Source organism: Theobroma umbraticum, unplaced genomic scaffold (assembly GCF_002168275.2).
Source record: "Theobroma umbraticum cultivar Fairchild unplaced genomic scaffold, ASM216827v3 scaffold_30.0, whole genome shotgun sequence".
In the NCBI taxonomy this organism is placed as follows: Eukaryota; Viridiplantae; Streptophyta; class Magnoliopsida; order Malvales; family Malvaceae; genus Theobroma; species Theobroma umbraticum.
In genome coordinates this window covers 10,325,084-10,345,559 of record NW_018397254.1, presented here as the reverse complement: position 1 = coordinate 10,345,559, position 20,476 = coordinate 10,325,084, and the positions used below count along the sequence as shown (strand labels likewise).

At 35.1% G+C, this 20,476-nt stretch overlaps 2 protein-coding genes across 5 annotated transcripts; both read left to right on the top strand.

Moving 5' to 3' along the window:
* Positions 1-445: 445 nt before the first annotated feature.
* On the top strand, positions 446-13,733 carry LOC110410591 (lysine-specific demethylase JMJ29-like). Of its 4 annotated transcripts, none has more exons than XM_021420363.1 (13): positions 446-2,088; positions 2,195-2,310; positions 2,650-2,749; positions 2,841-2,985; positions 3,749-3,812; positions 3,923-4,676; positions 5,146-5,475; positions 9,318-9,818; positions 10,576-10,648; positions 10,737-10,822; positions 11,608-11,727; positions 12,434-12,495; positions 13,294-13,733. In XM_021420363.1, exons 1-13 carry the CDS (start codon positions 1,021-1,023, stop codon positions 13,319-13,321), a joined length of 3,447 nt encoding a protein of 1,148 aa, XP_021276038.1. In that variant the 5' UTR covers positions 446-1,020; the 3' UTR covers positions 13,322-13,733. The 4 variants fall into 4 exon arrangements, with proteins under 4 accessions (XP_021276038.1, XP_021276056.1, XP_021276047.1 ...); XM_021420381.1 differs by having other exon boundaries at positions 12,434-12,522; XM_021420372.1 differs by having other exon boundaries at positions 12,434-12,548.
* A 2,896-nt stretch (positions 13,734-16,629) lies between these two features.
* On the top strand, positions 16,630-20,369 carry TT16 (K-box region and MADS-box transcription factor family protein). Its single transcript, XM_021422888.2, has 8 exons — positions 16,630-16,647; positions 16,977-17,196; positions 18,517-18,583; positions 18,674-18,838; positions 19,076-19,117; positions 19,222-19,263; positions 19,453-19,663; positions 20,068-20,369. Exons 2-7 carry the CDS (start codon positions 17,009-17,011, stop codon positions 19,648-19,650), a joined length of 702 nt encoding a protein of 233 aa, XP_021278563.1. The 5' UTR covers positions 16,630-16,647; positions 16,977-17,008; the 3' UTR covers positions 19,651-19,663; positions 20,068-20,369.
* Positions 20,370-20,476: the final 107 nt, after the last annotated feature.

The window sequence follows — 20,476 nt, the reverse complement described above, 5'->3', positions numbered from 1 at the left end:
ACTTTCTTAATCAACAACCAATTTTACTGCAAGATCAAATAATAAAAAATTATTAAATAAATTAACGGATAAATAATTTTTAATTTTCATTTTAATTTCTTTTGTTTATTTTTCAAATTTCTCGTTCAATTAATTTTGGATATATAACGAAATAAAAAGTTTAATACATAATTTTTAAACAATAAATTTGAATATTATGTCACTTATTACTTGATATGATAATATATTATGTGACATCATAAAAGTGATAATAAAAGTAATTTATAATAAAATTATAAGAGTTTAATGAACTTTTTCAATGTAATTCAAAAATTTATTTAATCATTTAACTTATTTTTTAATATTATATTTAATTATTTTGAAAGGGTTGTTAGGGGTTTATAAAACATGTACACAAACATTAGCAAATTAAATACACAGTTGAAATTTAAAACGCGTGCGAAAGTTTATTTAGTTGAGCGTAGGTTACGATCTCGCAGTTGGAATCCGGGACACACTTGGACAGCTTCCGGATTCTTCGATTGTTCTTGCATCGAAGTTCGAAAACTCCAACCTTTTTTAATGTCTGTCTGGTCTGGACTGAAGTGGGTAGCTCCAATTTCTAGCCGATGGGTTACCATTTTCTAAAACACTGCGCCTTCCTACTTTGCAATCACTTCATTTCAAATCAAGCATCATCAAAATCAATGGGCGAATTTTGCTTTCCCTCCCAAATTTTGATTTTTCATGTTTTTAAGTTTTAACCCACACTTAAAGCAAAAAAACAGCCCTAACCCTAATTCTACCATACATATTAATTTTGAAACTTTCTATTATTGGCTGTTGGCGCCAGTTTTCTGAGCTCTACAGTACTCGATCATCCTTTTTATTACTAAAATATCTTACTTTATTTAGAAACTCACATAAGAAGGAAAAAAAAAGGGATGTTCTTAGTTCTCTTTCTCTTTCTTAAGGACTCTCGTTGGTGATTGAGGCTTAATCTTGTTCTTATAATTTTAAAGAAGATCATTTTGTTTGTGGATGGCACGCCCAAGGAAGAGGTTGAAGCCGGAGAGAGCGCCCGGCATCTGCGAAGGAGTGCCGCAAACCGATGGTGAAGTTATGGGAAGTAAAGAAAATTGCGCTGATGCGGAGGACCAAGTTGAAGGGATAAATGGGAAGGGACAAGAGGAGCATGACAGTGAAATGGATGGGGACAAAGCAGGGGAAGTAGAAGGAAAAGAGGAGGGGATTGAAAGGAAGGATGAGAAATGTGGGGATTTAGAAGGGGATGAGGAAGGGGTTGCTTTAAAGAAGCCTACTAAAAGAGGTAGACAGATAAAGCAAGCGACTGTTTCTTTAAAAAGGGGCACAATGGAGATTGTGAAAGAGGAAAATGTTGAGGGAAATTCGGATTTTGTGGCTGAAAAAAAGGAAGAAGTTGGAGAGAAATTGGAGGAAAATGGGATTCAACCGAAAGGTGGAAAAAGGCTGAGTTTTGTTGAGAATCTAGAGATAGCAAATGGAGAAGATGGAGCTAGTATCAAAGAGGAAGTTGATTGGGGTGCTGATGGTAATGGGCAAGGAAATAGTGGGGATGTTTTGAAGAGGAGATTGAGAGCAGTTGCTAAGAAGGTTAGTTATGCTGAGGTTCAAGAATCTGAAGATGAAGGGTTTTCGGCAAAGAAGCGTAGTCGAAAGGGTAGGCAGAAGGAGAAAGTTCTTAAATCTGAAGGTCAAGAATATGGTAATAATGAGAACGAAGATATTGAAATACCTACAAAGCAGAGAGGAAGAAGGGGTAGGCAAAAGAGAAAAGTCTCCGAAAGTGAAGACAATGAAGGGAAAGATGTAAAGGAGGAGGGGGGTAAAGTAGAGCAAGGCGGTGATTTAGGGGTAGATGATGGAAAGGAGAGGAGTCGAAGAGGGGCAAAGAAGGATGGAAAGAAGATGGATAAAGAAGTTTTAGGAAATGGGAAAAGTCTGGAAAAACAAGAGGAGGAGTCTTTGGGAATGAACACTGAACCAAAATATTCGCTTAGGGCCTCGAGAGTTTGCAAGACAAGAGAAGAGCCTGTGCCATATTCAAAGAAGCGAAATTTTGCTAAGGTAACAAATTACCCTTTTTAATTTTTGCGTTGTTGCTATGATATCTTTTTCATTTTGGTTACGTGATGGATTGAAGTGTTGCTGTGCTTCTTTTTGCTTTCAACAGTGGATTGCAGACGAATCATTAATGTGCCATCAGTGCCAGAGGAATGATAAAGGCAGGGTTGTGAGGTGCAAACTTTGCAAGAGGAAACGATATTGCATCCCCTGCTTAACCAATTGGTACTTTTTTTGGAGCATTAAGTTTGTCTATTCTTTCCTTAAAAAATAGTGTCTTCTTAGATTTGATTCTGCTAGTTAATGTCTACTTTATCTCATTAATATGGCTTAAAAAAATACTACTTTTCCTCTTAAGATATTTATATTGCTGATAATCCATGTCCTAAATTTCTTTTATCAAGGCTGGTTTCTATAAAATTGAACATGCAATGCTGTTTTGAATTGCATGCAATTTCTAATTAACCATGAACTTTGATACTTTTCAATCTGATTGTTGCCATCTTAATCATGAGTATGCTGTTTCCTTTTCAACTGATTATGTATATTATTTCCTGGGACTAGGTATCCCAAGATGTCAGAGGATGCTATTGCTGCTGCCTGCCCAGTTTGTCGGGATAATTGCAATTGCAAGGCATGCTTGCGCATGACTGGACTTCTCAATGTTAGTTTTGAAATTCATGGCTTTACTGCTTCTTTTGATGCTTATATATGTAATACTCGATTTATGATATTGTATACTTGATGAGTTGCAGAAATTGGGAAAGACACTAAAGTTGGAGTTCAGTGATGATGAAAAGGTTCAGCACTCTAGATACTTGCTTCAGGCACTTCTTCCGTACATTAAACAATTTAGTCAAGAGCAAATGAAAGAGAAGGTCATTGAGTCAAAAATTCAAGGTATCTATATCTCTATGTGAATGACATGTTTTCCTGCAATTGAGTGATGTTCTCATGCAAACTAAATGGGGTCTAATCTGGAGGCATGATTACAATCTAATAATTTAATGTTGAAATTTATTTTTAAGAAAATCATAAATTCTTTTGAGAGAAGGATCCTGAAAATGATGTCAAAAATCTGTTTCTCATGTTGATGTAGTTATTAAAGATGGCTCTTTGTTTTGTTTGAAGGTTACTCTATGTCTTTGTAGGGAAGAAGCTTGACAAAAGAAAATTCCAGATACCTGCTGTTAGAATTTGTTGTTAACATGGAAAAGTTTTGAATCAAGCTGACAGAATTTGTTGTTAAGATGGCAAAGTTTTGAATTAGCTTCTTATTGGTATAAGATATTAATTTTGAGTGTTCTTGATTTTAAGGGATCTGCTTGCGAGGTATCTTCATGGCATGGCAGCTGGCCCTTTTAATCCTACTATTCTGCCTTCAGTAAATTAGAGCATCATATGAAAGTTTTGAACCTGTTATTACAATTTCAATTTTCACCTTAGTTTGGTGGTAGTATACTGGTTGGTTTATTAAGAATTATTTATACCACCATCATTTCAAAAATGTGATTTCTTCAGCCCTATCAAAATCAGGACACTGAACTGGTGACCAGGATTGTAAACTTCTTGTTATCTAATATGTACATGTCATGTTACTGCATTGGTATTTACTGATTGTTTTCTAATAATCATATCTAACACTCATTTATTGGATGAGTAGGGATGCTCCCAGAACAAATACAGCTTAAGCAGGCAGTTTGTCTTGAAGATGAGCGTGTATATTGGTAGGTTCCTGTTGTTATCATAGTGATGGTGAAATTAAAGTGAGGATCATTTTGTTTGTTGTTCGAACTCTATTTTTATCAAGTTCCTGATGCAAGACATGTTTTTGCAGTAACAACTGCAGAACTTCAATTGTCGACTTTCATAGAAGTTGTTCTAATTGTAACTATGATCTCTGCCTTACATGTTGCCGTGAAATCCGCGATGGACATTTGCAGGGTGGACAAAAGGAAGTAATTATGGAATATGCTGATAGGGGTTTTTCTTACTTGCATGGAGCACTTCAGTGCTCTATGTCTTCAGAAGTTGGGAAGTCTTTAGATTCCTCTGAGGAAACTAATTCTAAAGAACATAAAGCTGCAACTTCTAGGTGGAAGGAAAATGAAAATGGTAGCATTCCTTGTGCCCCGAAGGATTTGGATGGGTGTGGTAATGGCCTTTTGGAGTTAAGGTGTATGTTTACAGAAAATGCTATTTTTGAGTTAACAGAAAAGGCTGAGAAAATAGCCAAAGCTCTCAATCTTGAGAATGTTCTTGAATTTTCTAACCAACAGTGCCCTTGTTACAATTCAATGGGAGAAGTTCGCACTGGCAATGGTAAGTTAAGGAAAGCAGCTTTTCGTGAAGATGCCACTGACAATTATTTATATTGTCCAAAAGCTAAAGATATTCAAACTGGTGATTTGAAACATTTCCAAAGGCACTGGGCTAATGGTGAGCCTGTTATTGTCAGTGATGTACTTGAGAATACATCTGGTTTGAGTTGGGAGCCAATGGTTATGTGGCGTGCTTTTCGTCAGATTACACATACTAAACATGACCAACAATTGGAAGTTAAGGCCATTGATTGCTTAGATTGGTCTGAGGTCAGTTTGGTTATCAACTGTACTAGTTCTTATTAGCATATGATGTTAAACTTGATTATGTACTATTTATTGTACCAAGGTGTGTAAATTAAACTGACTACTGCAGAAGTCAACTTAATCTTTGATCTCACTGCAAATGACTTTCTTATTATAATATGTTTTGACTACAGGTGTCATGTTTGAAATAAATTTTTTTTTTCTTCATGACTTACAATTGTTTTTAATTTAGTATTATGTAGAGTACAGAGTACGGACATGTCCACATCTCAATATCTTTTGTAACTTGAAGCTAAGAGAATGGGATAATATGTCCATATTTATACTTTGTTGATTTTGTGATATCCTTGCCATTTTTGCATCTCATCTTCCTGGAATTCTGGCTTGTATAGTGAAGTATGCTTCTCTTTTCTCAATTGCTTGTTGGCTGGATTACCCTTGTTCTAAAATCATCTTTCTTGATGAAATGTAGGTGATGGTCAATATTCACCAATTCTTTAAAGGGTATACAGATGGTCGATTTGATATACAATCATGGCCGCAGATACTGAAGCTGAAAGATTGGCCTCCCTCTAATGAATTTGAGAAGCTCCTTCCACGTCATCATGTGGAGTTTCTTCGTTGTTTGCCTTTTAAGGAATATACCCATTCTCTAAGTGGCATTCTTAATATGGCTACCAAATTACCAGAGAAATCTTTAAAGCCAGATATGGGCCCAAAGTCATATATTGCTTATGGAGTTTCTCAAGAGCTTGGGCGTGGAGACTCTGTAACCAGGCTTCATTGTGATATGTCTGATGCGGTATATACTTTTTCCTTTAGTTTTATTAATAACAACTTTAATGCTTCATAGATTATTTATTCAGTCGGAAGAAGAAAATTTATTAGGTTGGATAACCAGAAGGAACTTTCTTTTTGTGCTTAATTTCTTGAGTTATTGATATATCTATATGACCATGTGCCAATGAGATTAAAGTTAGGTGTCAAACTAATAAACTTTGATGCCTGTGCCTGTTTTTTGTGATTGCAAGTATATGTATGCACAATTTCAAAACGTATATTTATGCACATTGTTAGAATTTTGAGATACCTTGAGAGATTGTTGAGTGCTAAAACAAAAGGAGGAAGATAATCACACACTTTCATTAACAAGGATAGCAGCTTTTATAATCTTACAAAAGATAATGTTGAATAAAAACAAACAAATAAAATTAAAAGAAACTAAATAAAACTACTTGGGATTGCCACATTACTAAGTTGATGGGTTGGGTTGTCCTTTACATTTGCATTATCTGCCAAAACATGACTAACATGAAAATAGAATAAGGAAACCAAATAACCAGCAAGTAAAAGACATGTAATTAGCTCATGGCCTTACTTTTCCAAATTGAAAACTAATTTTTCACACTAAGAAGTATTGCAAGTAAGGCATAACTTCATCACACCTCCTTAGGGTCAGCTTTCAATACTCCTAGTTTGGATCTCAGGAATTCTAACCTATCCTTTAGTGTCATATGTTCTTGAATCACTCCCATGCTTAGCTTTGTGTATATTATCTTTGTAAGTCTCCTAGGGATAAATGATTCCATTGTTGTCTTGACCAAAAGAGGCAACATGTTGTTGAAGGACACTTATGCCATTAATCTTATGTCCAGATGTTTCATTGGGATGTTCCTCATGAGCTTTCAGTGCTTTAGCCAAACATTGCTTTGGTAATTTTTCTTCCAAGTCATCTCGAATCTTTTTTTCATCTATCAACAATGGAAGATCTTCAACGAGACTATCAGTGATCATCCGTTTGATAGACTTGGAATTGACATGCCCAAGTCTTCTGTGCGAAAGCTTGCCCTCATTGATTACACAATGAATATACCTTGTGCTCCATGTTTAACCAATCAAGAGGAAAACATTTGTTTTTCATTTAAATCGACAGCAGCTCAACACCAGAGGAGTCAAAGATTGTGCAAGCTTTTTCTTGGAATAGTAGAGTATAATTTTCTTCAACAAGTTGGTCAGCACTCAATAAGTTTTGATTAGCTTCAGGTACATAATGAATGCTTGAAATAGATTTAATACTTCAGGGAGCTTGCACTTCAATTGTGCCATGCCCAAAAATTTCGAGATATTCACCAGTACCAATCTTCACTTGAGACTTGTAATTTTCGTTCAAGGAAAGAAAATTATTTGTGTTTCTATTCATATGATTGGAACACATTGTCAATAAGCCAAACATTAGAGCTTCTTGACCTCTTGAGTTTCTTGGCCATGAATAACATCTCATTCGCCTCCTGTTCCTTGGTTACTGTAGCTTTTTCTTCTCTTCGATCAGCTTTGTTGTTGTAGACTTTTTCCACATGACTAAGTTGGTTACAAGACTTACATGTAACATTTGGTCTATACTAGCAAAAACGTTTAGTAAGGTTGCATCTTTTACAACATGAACAAGGAAGGTACTGAGCCCTTTGCTTATCCTGTTTCTTGTCACCATTTTTCCTCTCCCTTATTCGTGCTAGTAAAGTATTTTTTACATGATCTTCTTGCCTCAAAGCCTTTCTTTGCTTTTGAGCTTGAAAAGCATTTTTGAGCTCTGTCACAATCAATGTGGACATATCCTTTGAGTCTTTCAGAGAAGATATCTTTGCTTCAAATTTTTCTAGTTGGCTTACAAGGAATTTGTTAACCGTTCTTCGCTTTAATAAATCTTCTTTAAATAATCTCAATTGATTGACTACTTTCAAAATCTTGTCTGAGTAGTCTTTCACACTTTTCTTGTCTTTCATCTTCAATACTTCGAACTTTCTAAGTAGATTTAGCACTTATATTTGACGAGTCCTATCACTGTCATGAAACTCAACTTTCAACTTGTCCTATGTTTTTATGGCAAACTCACAATTTGTTGTACGAGTAAAAATTGAGTCAAAAACAGTGGAATGAATACAAGATAAGGTTTTATATCTTTTTGCAATTTTTTCGATATGCTGCTTTAATGATTGTTGGGTTTGTTTGCCTCATCTCAGGAGGATTTTCACCAACTTCATCGACCTCCCAAAGATCAAACGCATGAAAATATACTTTCATTTTTATTGTCCACATTGGGTAATTTTCTCATAAAAACGGGTAGAGCAACAACAATGAAATTTGTAGAGGTCATTTTCTTGGTATTTCGAAAATAGTAAAAGGTAAGGAAGATAAACTAATGGGGTTTTTAAAGTGATATTATACCAACATAGTCTCTTAATATGACAACTCTAATACAATGTTAGAATTTTGAGATATTTAAGAGATTGTTTAGTGTTAAAACAAGAGGAAGATAATCACACACTGTCATTAATAAGGATGGCGGCTTTTATAACCTTGCAAAAATAATGTTGAAAAAAAAACAAATAAAATTAAAAAAAAAAAACACTACTTGGGATTGCCACACCACTAAGTTTGTGGGCTGTCCATTAGGTTTGTATTAATTGCCAAAAATGGCAAACATGAAAATAGAATAAAGAAACCAAATAACCACCAAGTAAAAAACAGGTAATTAGTGCATAACACTACTAACTTCAAATTGAAAACTAACTTATCGCACTAAGAAGTATTGCAAGCAGAGCTGCCTTAAGACATACCCAAATTTGCTCAAGTTTTATTGAATGATGAAACTGATGTTTGTGGTAATTATCATGAAGTTGAACATATAAAATAGATATATAACTTTTGTAATGCTATCTTTTAGTACGTAGGTGTCTTTTGATTGTAGTTAACAATAACTTTGACACTGTTTGGATCAAAAGGTCATTATCACATTAGTTTGTTTTCTTGGTCCAAAGTATTAACATTAAGATCAGAAGGCATTCAAAGAGGAAAATTTGCAGCTTTGAGTGATAGCTTATTCTTTCAGTTTTATGGTTAGATTAGATCCTGTCTTTAATTGTTCATGCCTGATGCTTAATTCTTAAACAATTCCTGTTCCTTTTATGCCTTTAAAATACATGATCAGAGCCAACATAACTTCCTCTAAAAATGATTTTGTATGCATTTGCATATCTCCTTAATTTTTGCCTTTTCCTTTTTCATTTTTGTGGGCTTTGGCTTGGAGAATGGGTATGTGGGTTGTAAGGGCATTGCATTGACAATTTGACTGCAAAAACTAGCAGGTAGATTTTGGGATGTTATAACTCAAGAATGAGATCAATGAATTGTGTGTGAGTATTGAGTCCTATATTATTTTTTGGCTAATGAGGTGTTTCTACATTCTGCTAACACAGCTCAACTGGAAATGTCTTTACATACCTCTATATCTACGTTTGTAGGTATGGCTGAGGCACATCCTAGTTTGTGTAGCCACATTCTTGGCAGTGGATGTTTCAAGTTCAGATACTCATTCCCCTATAACATATTCGAAATTAAGGATTGTATGCTTTAAGTTTTTATTGTTTGTGTGTTTACTTTAGGACTTCAGGTGCTATTTAAGCATCTTTTCTTCATTAGATGTGGAAATTTGAGCTTTATGTTGCTGTGCAAGTGCACTGAAGTTGGAAGTGGCTGTGGTTCTGTTTACCTCTCCATCTGCACTGTGAAATATGAAACTAAAAGTTATGTAATTTTCCTCATTTGTTAGTTCTTAAAGTATGTTTTTGTTTTGAAATTGATGTTTAGGTGAATGTTTTGACACACACTGCTGAGCTGAAGCTTACACCTGAAGAGCTTGCTAGCATTGACAATTTAAAACAACGGCACCATCTGCAAGACCAGTGGGAACTTTTTGGAATGGGTTCGAAGGTTGGCAGGAATATGCCTGGTGATGGTTCTTTTGACATCTCTATTTGCGACAAGCAGTCTAGTGATAGAAGTGGTGATCAAGAAGGTGATGCTATTGTCCAACAAGATTGTCAAGATGGTTATTCTAGCCTGGATGGCAATAATGTGGTGAGAGAATTTGAAATGGAAAAGAGTGGGAAGGCAAAAGTGGATCAAGAAATATGCGTGGAGAATGGCAGATTGTATGAACTTTCTAGGAATAAGATTGAAGAATTGGAAGCTGTTGAGGGAGGTGCTATCTGGGACATTTTCCGGAGGCAAGATGTTCCCAAGCTGCAGGATTACCTTAAAGAGCATTTCAGGGAGTTTAGATATGTTCATTGTTGCCCAGTATCACAGGTAATTTATTTTTTAAATTGTATATGGTGCCTGGAGCTTTTTGTTTTGTTCCTTTTTTTTTGTTGAATTGATGATATATTCAGCAACGAGCTGCAATACTTTATCTTAATTATTTGATTTCTTTTCTATATGTTGGGCATCAACTGAATCCGCTTTCCACATTGTATTTATCTATAAGTTTTCTGCTCAGAGATTAGTGGAATTGAAATCATGCTGCTATACTTCAATGGTATCTTTTAATTCAAATAGACTCTATGAAGTTGTTGCAGATGCTTGGATGGACAACTGAAAATATAAACTTTTCTTTTGATTGGATACTTGTAGATGACTACAACTCCCTTGTTTCCCTTTTCTTTATTTTTGAAAATGAACTAATCTCGGAGCTATAGCTAATAGATGGATATTAATTGCTATTTAAGATGTCTATGATGGTTCCTTGGGCATGATGAACTATATAAATCCTTTTTTTAGTGTGTGTGCATGCACACATGTACAAGAAAAGCAATGGGATGTAAAGTAACAACAATTGGAGAAATTAGTAACTCCTTGCAGATCTCATGTATTGTCCTTTATTGAGGGGGGTAGAGAATATAATCAAATGGAATTCACAGAGCAGACTTTGTGAAGACTATTTGTTATTAGCATATTTGTATGCCATAAAATTAAATACATTAATTGTTTTAGGCAATCGGTTTTTACTTTCCTGTCTTTGATGGGCCATTTATACTATACAATTTATTGTCTCTTGGTGATATAGGTTTTTCATCCAATACATGATCAGACCTTTTTTCTGACTCTGGATCATAAGGCAAAGCTTAAGAAGGAATATGGTATGTTAAAACATATAGTACATACTATTGGAGCAATCATACAAAACATAAGTCCTTGATAATTGTGGTATAAAATGCTGGCATGCAGGAATTGAACCGTGGACTTTTGTTCAGAAACTTGGGGAGGCTGTTTTTATACCTGCAGGTTGTCCTCATCAAGTCCGGAACATTAAGGTAACACAAATTACATGTAGCAATCTTTGTTGTACTTAAGTTTGAAAAAGACTATGTACCTCGAATGTTTTCGAAATTAATGTTGTATTTTAATTGTGTACCAAATCTCTTCGATATGAAGTCTACAATTTCCTTTTGTAAAGTTGTCAACATAAGGCATGTAGAATTCCATTGAGACGTTCAAGTAAAAGGGATGGCCAAGTTGAATCATGTCTTTAATGTTTTTATCGGCATGCCTCTCATCTAGTATATGGTTTTGCAGTTTGAGAAGGAATTGGGTTCTACTTCAATTGTCGTCTCAAAATCACCTAAAGTTGCACTTCGCCAATTTTGTAATGGAGTATGCTTATTTGAGCAAATGTGTCAATCGGGAATCCTTGCTGCAAATAGTTGTAATCATTAACATGGTGATTATAAAAACATTGACCTATGAATCCTTCTCTGTAATCAATTTGAATTGTGTCATGCTTGTGAGTGGTTTGACATATTAATAGGGAAGCAACATCGGACATTTCTGAAACTCTTAAATACTTCTATTTCTTGGTGTCTTGTCTGATATAGGTGAATGGATTCTTTTATGTTTGGTCATACCGTCTGTGTCAGAAAAAAAACCTTGTTTGGCCATCATGCAATTTTTATAATTTAGCTTAGCTGTCATAATGTCTTCAATGCTGTGAATTTCCTTCCTTTAGTAACCATGCATGAATTTGATTTCTTTTGGTGATGATTTAATATGCATTGGCTTATCTCTCTGATGCTCTTGCCTTTATCTTTATATTTGACAGTCATGCACAAAGGTTGCACTTGATTTTGTTTCACCTGAAAATGTTGGTGAGTGTGTTCGCTTGACAGAAGAATTTCGTGTACTTCCTCAAGATCATAGGGCAAGAGAGGATAAATTGGAGGTATGTGCATAGTTCTTGAGCATTGGAATATTGATGCTATAATTTCTTTGTATTTCTTTTAGCCCTTATAGTGAGAGGGCCTGTGGGTAGCTTTACTGGTATCTTGCCTGTTAGAGACTTTCAGTTGTCCAGCTGATTTTGGAATATTGTACCTATGCAGTGTGAATCTGCAACTGATATTATATCATTGTTACTTAGACCTATGCAAGCATTAGTTTTCTGCTCCCATGATCAATGAATACAGGTGGAACCTAAGCACTGCAGCACCACATACTCTCAATTGAAAGCTTCCATCACCTGTGCGTGATCATTGTGACATTGCCTGATATCTGTTGCCTTTGCTTTTTCACCTAGTCATGGTGATAGAACATGTTTTGTACTTTAATAATTCTGATCTGGTTTGGCTCTCCTTCCTGTGTGAATTACAGTCCATGAATTGGTTTCTACCTGATTTTATTCACTCATCTGCATCTGCAATATTTGTTAATAGTTCTTGCTGACATTGGCCTTTGTTCATTTCATTCCGTCCAATGTAGTAATTTTAGTTTGATTGAGGTTAGTGCACTGCTAAACTAGTGGTTAGGAGGTTAGCATGTCAGACAAATGTTTTATAGTTTGATCTTTTTTTTTTCCTTAAATGACTTACAAAAACTTGAGTGTATTAATCTTTTGAATGTTGTTTCCTTATAACTGTCATCTGTAACAGGTGAAGAAAATGACTGTTCATGCAATCCGTGAGGCTGTGAATTACTTGGATCCAAATGCAAAGTGAGGCACTAAAGATGCTTGTGTCTGGTGTTTGATTCTGAACTTTAGTACCAGTTATTTTATTTGCTCTGAAACTCTGCAGTAACTTCTTTTTTATTTTTTCTTGAAATGATAATAAGATATGACCCTGAATTTTCTTCTTTAATATACTGCTCGACTTTAGAGCTTGGGAAGTAAATGTGAAATGTTGGCCCTTTCATGCATTTTTTGTGTGAAAAGAGAACAAAAGCAATTCTGCAATTGGTTTCATGAGGTGGGATTTGAAATTGCCTTCAATACCTGCTTGATTATCTTGTTTAATTGCATCATGTATCGGGAACAGTGGGTTGATTAAATTTTCTGGCTTGCCATATATCTGCTGGAAGCCCGTCAACTCCATTTCCTACAAACCCTTGTTTCTGCATCTATCTGTTTGTTTACTGAAAATAATCTCGATCCTTGTGGAGATGCCTTTGTTCTTTATGCTAGTTACCTTGCATCTGATGATTTTGTAGAATGAACATAAAACTGATAAATTTGGTTGCATTGATTTACTAATTGAGTTTCTATTCCAGTACCCAAAACCATCATTCACTATCCTGTTTCTGCTTTATTATCTGAAATTTAGATTTTTGCAAAGAAAAATGCATACACATAGTCCAAATTGGTTGAACACTTTCCTGCACATTTTTAGCATGTCATATTGTTATGTTACTGATGCATGATAAAAAATAATAATTTCTTTTTATTTCATTGTAAGTTTGGCATGCTGATCATTGATTGAAGTAACTCAAATAGTTGTTAAATTGTTTGATTCAGGATTGAGCTTGCTAATAAAGTCGAATGAGTTGCAACTTTGTTCCTGCTTCTTAGCTGGAGGTTACACTTGCAAAGTGGGCAGATCTTTTGGAGCTCCATTTCTTAGAACATGACTTTGTTTATCTACAGCATCTAGTAAGAGGTAGGACATGGCTTATAACCAAGAAGAAGATGTAGAACATAGCAACTATCTTCCTGTTTCTGTATATATTCCCCTAAATCTTGCTTGCTTTTTGGGCTCTCAGCTAGAGCCTGGTAATGTATGTAGGTTCAAGTGCTATTGATAAGTGTTATAGGCAAGCACATGCTGTTTTTGTAGCTACTGATGTTTTCACCACGTATTTATATTGGAGTACTGGCTTTAGCTCACTAAAGTTAGGTCTACCAAAAATGGCAACAAGTCTGCTTTTCAAATCCATATTATATGTTTTTCAGAGTTATTATATATGAAGTTGAACTTATGGTATGTTTGATTTGCAGAAGAGAATAAATATTTTGTGAGAATAGAATAAGGTAGGAATGGACTGAAAATGTTATTGTTTAATGTAGTTGATAAAATAAAATAAGGTATAAATTATTATTATAACTTATTGTAATCTTTAGTTAATAAAAATAATTCTAAAATAATAAAGAAATAGAGGATAAAAAGATAAAAATACTCTTTATTATAATATATAATTTTTAATTTATTTTAGATATTAATATTTTGTTTATAATTTAAATGTTATTATAATTAAAATATTAATGATTTTAATTACTTTTTATAGTTAAAATATTATTTTTTTATAATATATAATATGTAGTATTTCAAACTTGTAAGGGATGTTTTAGTTTTTATTTTTTTTTTAAACTATTCCTAAACTAAGGAATGGTTAATACTTGGGTAAGAGCTGACATTAGTTATTTCTTGATTTTAGATGCTTTTGAAGAATAGTCATTTCTCCTTGAAGCATGTGATAACCAAATAAAGAAACAAATTCCTTAAAAATGGAGGGGATTTGGTTTAGTCATTCTTTCAACCAAACATGCCATTACAGGGCATGGACATATTTTCCTTGGAATCTGCTATTCTTAGGTCTCAGCAAACTCTGTTTTATCCACATATGCAGTAATATATTTAAAGAAATTTTCCATGAAGTATTTTACTTGGTGACCAATAAATGTGTTGAATCGATTTAATTTATTCAGATTTTAAGACTTAAGAGTGAGTTTATATTGTTTAAAATATAAAGATTTATGAGGGAATTAACAAGTCATAAGGGGGTGAAATTCTGATTGATAATATGATAGAAAAATAGATTACCAAAATGGATTTGGGTGCATATTGATGCTGAAAGAAGTAAGTTTGGTCAAACTAATCCTATCAGAATGGTAATTAATCTCATATAATTAAGCCCAAAGGAGAAAATTTCACCCGGGTTCTGCGCATCTCTTTGGCTACCACTTTGCTTTATGTAGTGGAAAATGGTAATCATCATGAAAACATGATGCAAATTTAGATGCCTGCAAGGGCCACGTGAATCTGAGGCCTACATGAGGGCTGAAGTGGACCTAAAACCGCTTCTGCGACGCTTCCCATTTATGGAAAGCCCCCATGTTCTCCATTTCGTTTTTCTTCAGTTTCCACTGGACCTTCACTGAAATAGTCTTCCACATTTCTTATTTCAAATTTTATATAAAATAAATAAATAAATAAAGACCCCCACTTCAATAGTTCTAAAAATAATTAAATAATTGTATTCGACTTGCTGAGGATTTCAACTCAACGGGTTCTAAAAGAGAGGTTGTTTCAGTGAAGATGGCTGGTAACTGCAGTTTAAGTGGGATATTATGATGCTGACTAGCAATGACATGCTAGACAAACTTTGGGGGACCAATGCCCAGCCTTACCATATCCTCATTTAGAAAACCTAACATGCGTTGTCTGGCTAGGGCTTGTTACTAAAAATAGACTGGGACAAATGCTGATTACACAACACAACCCTTATCGGCTCAACAAGAATCCCAAAGCGATCATCAAAAGGCCAAGCGTTTTCATTTTCTAACCAAGGCATTGATATCACGGCTCCACTTTGTAAAATGACTCATGGGGTTAACTGCAAATTTTACAAAGAAACAGCAGTTACTACATGTTCCACATTATACTTGTTGTATATATGAAGCTGGTAATTATACATGTCTATGCCCTCTGAGGATTTGATATAAAAACGCACTTTGGAAAGTCGGAATTCGGAAACACAGTTAAAGAACAGTTTCTGATGATGATAATAGTTGAACTGAAACTGCTTTTTTTCTCGGCTCCATAATTAACTGCTTTCTATCTGGTTGGTATTCGATCGTTATTTGGTGGGAATTAAAATGGGAAGATCGAGGCCTCATTGGCAATTCTTTAAAGCATCTTAAATGTATAAGTGTGAGAAAGCAGAAGATCATACTCCCTGGTTGTTCATTGCATCAAAGTTTGGTGTTTCAGCACAATGACTTTTGATGTACTTTCCAAATTGCGTGTTGTGAATACTTGCTGTATCACCATTTCTTGCAGTCAAAAAGTGGAGGATAGACCACATGGAAGGGCTTTGATTAGTGCTTCGAAAGGGAACTATTTACAGCAAAAAAAGGAAGTTTAACCTTTTCATCCTTAAGGTTTAATAAGCGCAAAAGAAAAGGAAATCACCTTCATCTTTACCTCTATTTTTTCCTCAAGTTGCTGTGATGCTCAAGGACCATACCATGAACTACGCGTACAAGTCTTTCTCATGGATTGTTACAGTTTGTCGTTTCCCATTAGGGGTCTCTAGGATTTTGGCGGACCCCCCCTCCTGAATTTCCCTTTTCAGATTGCCATAGTTTTCTCCTCATTGTAAAAATATTTCTAAATTTGGTAAATTTCAGGTTGCTTGGCAGATGAGATCAGAGAGTGGTTAAGAGTCACAGCAACCTTCTGTCTATGTTTCCGCAGAGGACAATAAAGGAATACTTATTGCAATTCAATTACTGATAATGCCACTCCCATCCTAGCATGAAACGAAGCCGTTCTAGGGATTGACGATCCGATGTGGTGTGGTGAAACATTGAGACTATGAACCCTCCCTGGTCTGTGATGCGAGCAAGGAGTTTGTCTTATACAAAAAACAAGACAGCAGTGGGAAGAGCTAGCCTGCCTTGGCTCTGTCTCTTACTATATATCTTTTTTTATAAATGGGAAATGAAGCATGCATGAGATAGGTGCAATTTTGTAGTTTTGCTGAAAGAGATGGGGATTTTAGAAATGGTAAAGTAGCATCCTTATAGAATAAATTCCTTGTTCCTACACGCTTCACCAAAAGAGCTGCAGTTTTACGAGGCAAGGAATAGGTAAACACAGTCATCTTTCTTTCTCTTTCTCTTTCTCTCTATTCTCTCTCCCCTTCCTGTTTTATGAACTACAAACTACAAAGTTCTTATTTTAGGTTGCAGAAGCTTTTAGTTTCCATTTTATCATCACATTTCTTTGTGTCTACAACTCCCATATTTGAACTTGTTCTTTATTAAGGGAGCTTTTATTTATTTTTAAACCCTTTTCTTATTTTTTGTTTCTCCTTCTTTTTCCATTATTATTTGTGACCTAAACGCTTTGCACCTTTTGTGGTTTTTAGAAGTGAAAAAGAGAGTATAATTCCCTGATTTCATGTTTCCCTAACTAGAGATAGACAAAGATTAAGGGTGTTGGGTAAATATGGGACGTGGAAAGATACCGATCAAGAGGATTGAGAACCAGACAACTCGACAAGTCACCTTTTCAAAGCGGCGAGCTGGGCTTTTGAAGAAGACCCACGAGCTTTCTGTGCTTTGCGATGCTCAGATTGGGCTCATCATCTTCTCTAGCACTGGCAAGATGTGCCAGTACTGCAGTGAGCCTTACCGGTCTCTACCTTATTCTCCTTAACTCTTTTCTCGTATTTACTTTCTTTTTGTAGGGTTTGCATGAATATTACATATATTGCTTAGAAGAAAGCTAACTTTTTTCATGATCCGATGACTTGGCCTGAGTTTCATTTGAGGCTGCTGCTGCTGCTCTCTCTCTCTCTCTGTCTTCTCCATTGAATGCTTGACAGGATTTGATTTGACCAAGATTTGGTTTCGATTTGCTCCTCCATGGTTCTCACAGACTAGGGTTTCTTCCATGCCTAAGCCAACTTTCTGATGGTTATGCTTCAGTTTCATGATCTGCTGTTCTCTACCTGATAATACCTGCTTTTCATAATTCACTGACTACAGTCTAGTTATAATTATACACACTAATTTTTCTCGCATTTTTTAAATAATACTTACTCTTTTTTTTTCAAAAAGAAAGAATCTGAGATTCATATCCTTAATTGAAGAATATCTCTATGGCAATAGCATCCTCGAGAGAGATTCAATAATAGAATTGTAGGCCTGTTAAACATTGTTAATAATGTAACAGTATTAAAATTAGTTACCTCTTGTCTAGCACAAGTTAGGCAAAGTAATTTAAACTGAATTATTATTATTTTAAATTAATTCAAATTGATTTATCCCATGTGGGATATATTCATTATTGCATATATACTGAAGCCTTTGATAGGGAAGTATATATTGATTTCTGAGGATTAATGATGAATTCATTTACTAGTTCATAACTATCTTGGTACACTTTCCATTACTTAGGAGTTTAAGACGCCAGCATGCACAATGCATATATGATATATGCTATATAGGAATTAAATGCTGCCTAAAACATCCATAGCATTTTAAACTGTTTAATCTAAGTTAATTTTTCATGCACAACCCTCTGAAATGATGTGAATTATGAACTTGCTGAGACACAAACATTTTAAAACCTTTTATATGCGTCTGATTAAAGTTTCTAAGACTGCATAACATTCTAAATTATGAGCATGCAGCTAGACATGCAGGGATCAGCAATTGGATGCCTATTCCATGGCTAGAGCCTTTCGGGGCAAGCAAATTCCAGGAACAACAACTTTTTATTACAAAGATATAATCAAATAGAACAATTTTTGTTTTCAAAATAATGGCTAAGGCCAACTAGGCAGGAGATGTTTTAGACAGAATTACTGCCCGAGGCAGTTATCAAGCCTCATATCGATATACTAGCAAGACCTTTATAGTGACTGAAATCAGTGTGCTAACTTAGGCCTTAATGTTTTTCCTTTTTTAATCACTAAGTATTCCTATTCCTATCTTGCTATATTGTAACAGAATGGAGCAAATCATAGAAAGGTACCAGAAAGTCACTGGGACTCGCATTCCTGAGCATGACAACCGAGTAAGAGTCATTCAGGACTTACGATTGTTATTAGGCCCTTAAAGTTTGATTTGGTATGTTCTTGTCTTACCCTTTTCATTTTCTACGTAGGAACATTTGTACAATGAATTGGCAGTGTTGAGGAAAGAAACCCGTCGTCTTCAATTGAGCATGCGACGCTACACTGGCGAGGACATGAGCTCCATACCATTTGAAGAGCTGGATCAACTTGAACAAGAACTTGAACGTTCTGTGAACAAGGTCCGAGAGCGAAAGGTATACTGTTTATCATCTTCCATCATGTACTTAAATTTCCCACTCTTCCAACCAAAATCTCAATGATATTTAACTAAAGAAATGACTGAGAATTAATGATCAAAGTTTAGAAACAGTAATTGTCTTTGACTCTTTTCATTCAACTAAGAATATTTCTTGAGAACTGATTCTTTGAATGTTTTCTTACCATACGGCAACATTTCTGTTTTTCCATTTGTTTGGATTGGAATATTGCAGAATGAGCTCTTGCAACAACAGCTGGATAATCTACGAAGAAAGGTGATACAATGACACTTTTTTCCTTCATGCACACTGACAAAAGCGCCTGCACTCACATTCAAAGTAATTTGAATGCTAATTTATTTTTGACTTTGGATGTCTAGGAGCGAATACTAGAGGAAGAAAACAGCAACATGTACCGCTGGGTAAGTAAAGAATTCACGTGAATTAATACTAATTAGCTCATACAACAAAACCACTAATTTTGTAGATTATCCATGATGTTAAAGTTCTGATGAAATAGAGGAAAGGTTAGGGACAAGAGTTATTAAATGGGACTTTTATTAGGCAATAAAAAAAAATTATTTGAGTTGGTTTGCCTGGTGACCACACAGATTCAGGAACACCGGGCAGCAATAGAGTATCAACAGGGAGGAATAGAAGCGAAGCCGGTGGAGCATCAGCAAGTTCTGGATCAATTCCCCTTCTATGGAGAACCCAGTAGTGTGCTTCAGCTTGCAACCATTCCTCAACAGTTTCACTCATATCAGCTCCAGCTTGCTCAGCCCAACCTTCAAGATTCAAACGTCTAGCATTGCAGCAAAGGTATAATCATCACCATTTAGTCACCATATTTCTTACATCGACAGTGCAGTAGTCTCATCAATGCTGGTTTTTCTTACTGTTCTCAAGTTAAAACCTCAGACTTTATTAATTAGAACAAAATCAGTTGGCTTGTTGAAATCTTAAAACAAGTGTAACTAGTTTAAAGTGATAGGCAAACAGGCAGTTGCTCAATATATGAACTGTAACTACATTTCCCTAAACAAAATAAATGATTCAATGAAAATGTCTGCATGGATTGTTAATAGAAGTTGCTAAAGAAAGTGCATCCAGTGAAAATCAATTGTCCGAATGTTAGTCATCCAAATCCATCTCTTTTCAGTTGTTTGCAACTTGTATTCAGTATCAGGACATCTTGTGACAGCCTTTTAATTACAATTCTGCAGAATGAGCAGGTTTTATGAGAAGAGTTTCCTGGATTAAAAGAGGATATAGTATACTCGGACAGGGACAGCAACTCAGCATTGGAATCAAGTCTTATGTTCATAAATCTACTAGAGAGTTATTTCTGATATGTTTGTTTTAGGTAGTGTGTTATGCTTTCATGTTTCTTAAGTTAAACATCCAACTCAAGATTAATAACCTTTCTGTGTGTTTTTCTGAATTTTTTTCCCTTTTTCATGTACTATGCTATTGACAGAAGTATGATTTACTAAAAGTTAATAAATATTTGCAATGGAATTTCTGAGAGGAAGAGAGAACACGTTCAATGACATTCTATACTACTTTGGTAACTCTAGTGGTTGAATCAACAACTAAAAAATGGAATCTCACCCCTCCCATCCGCCAATATTA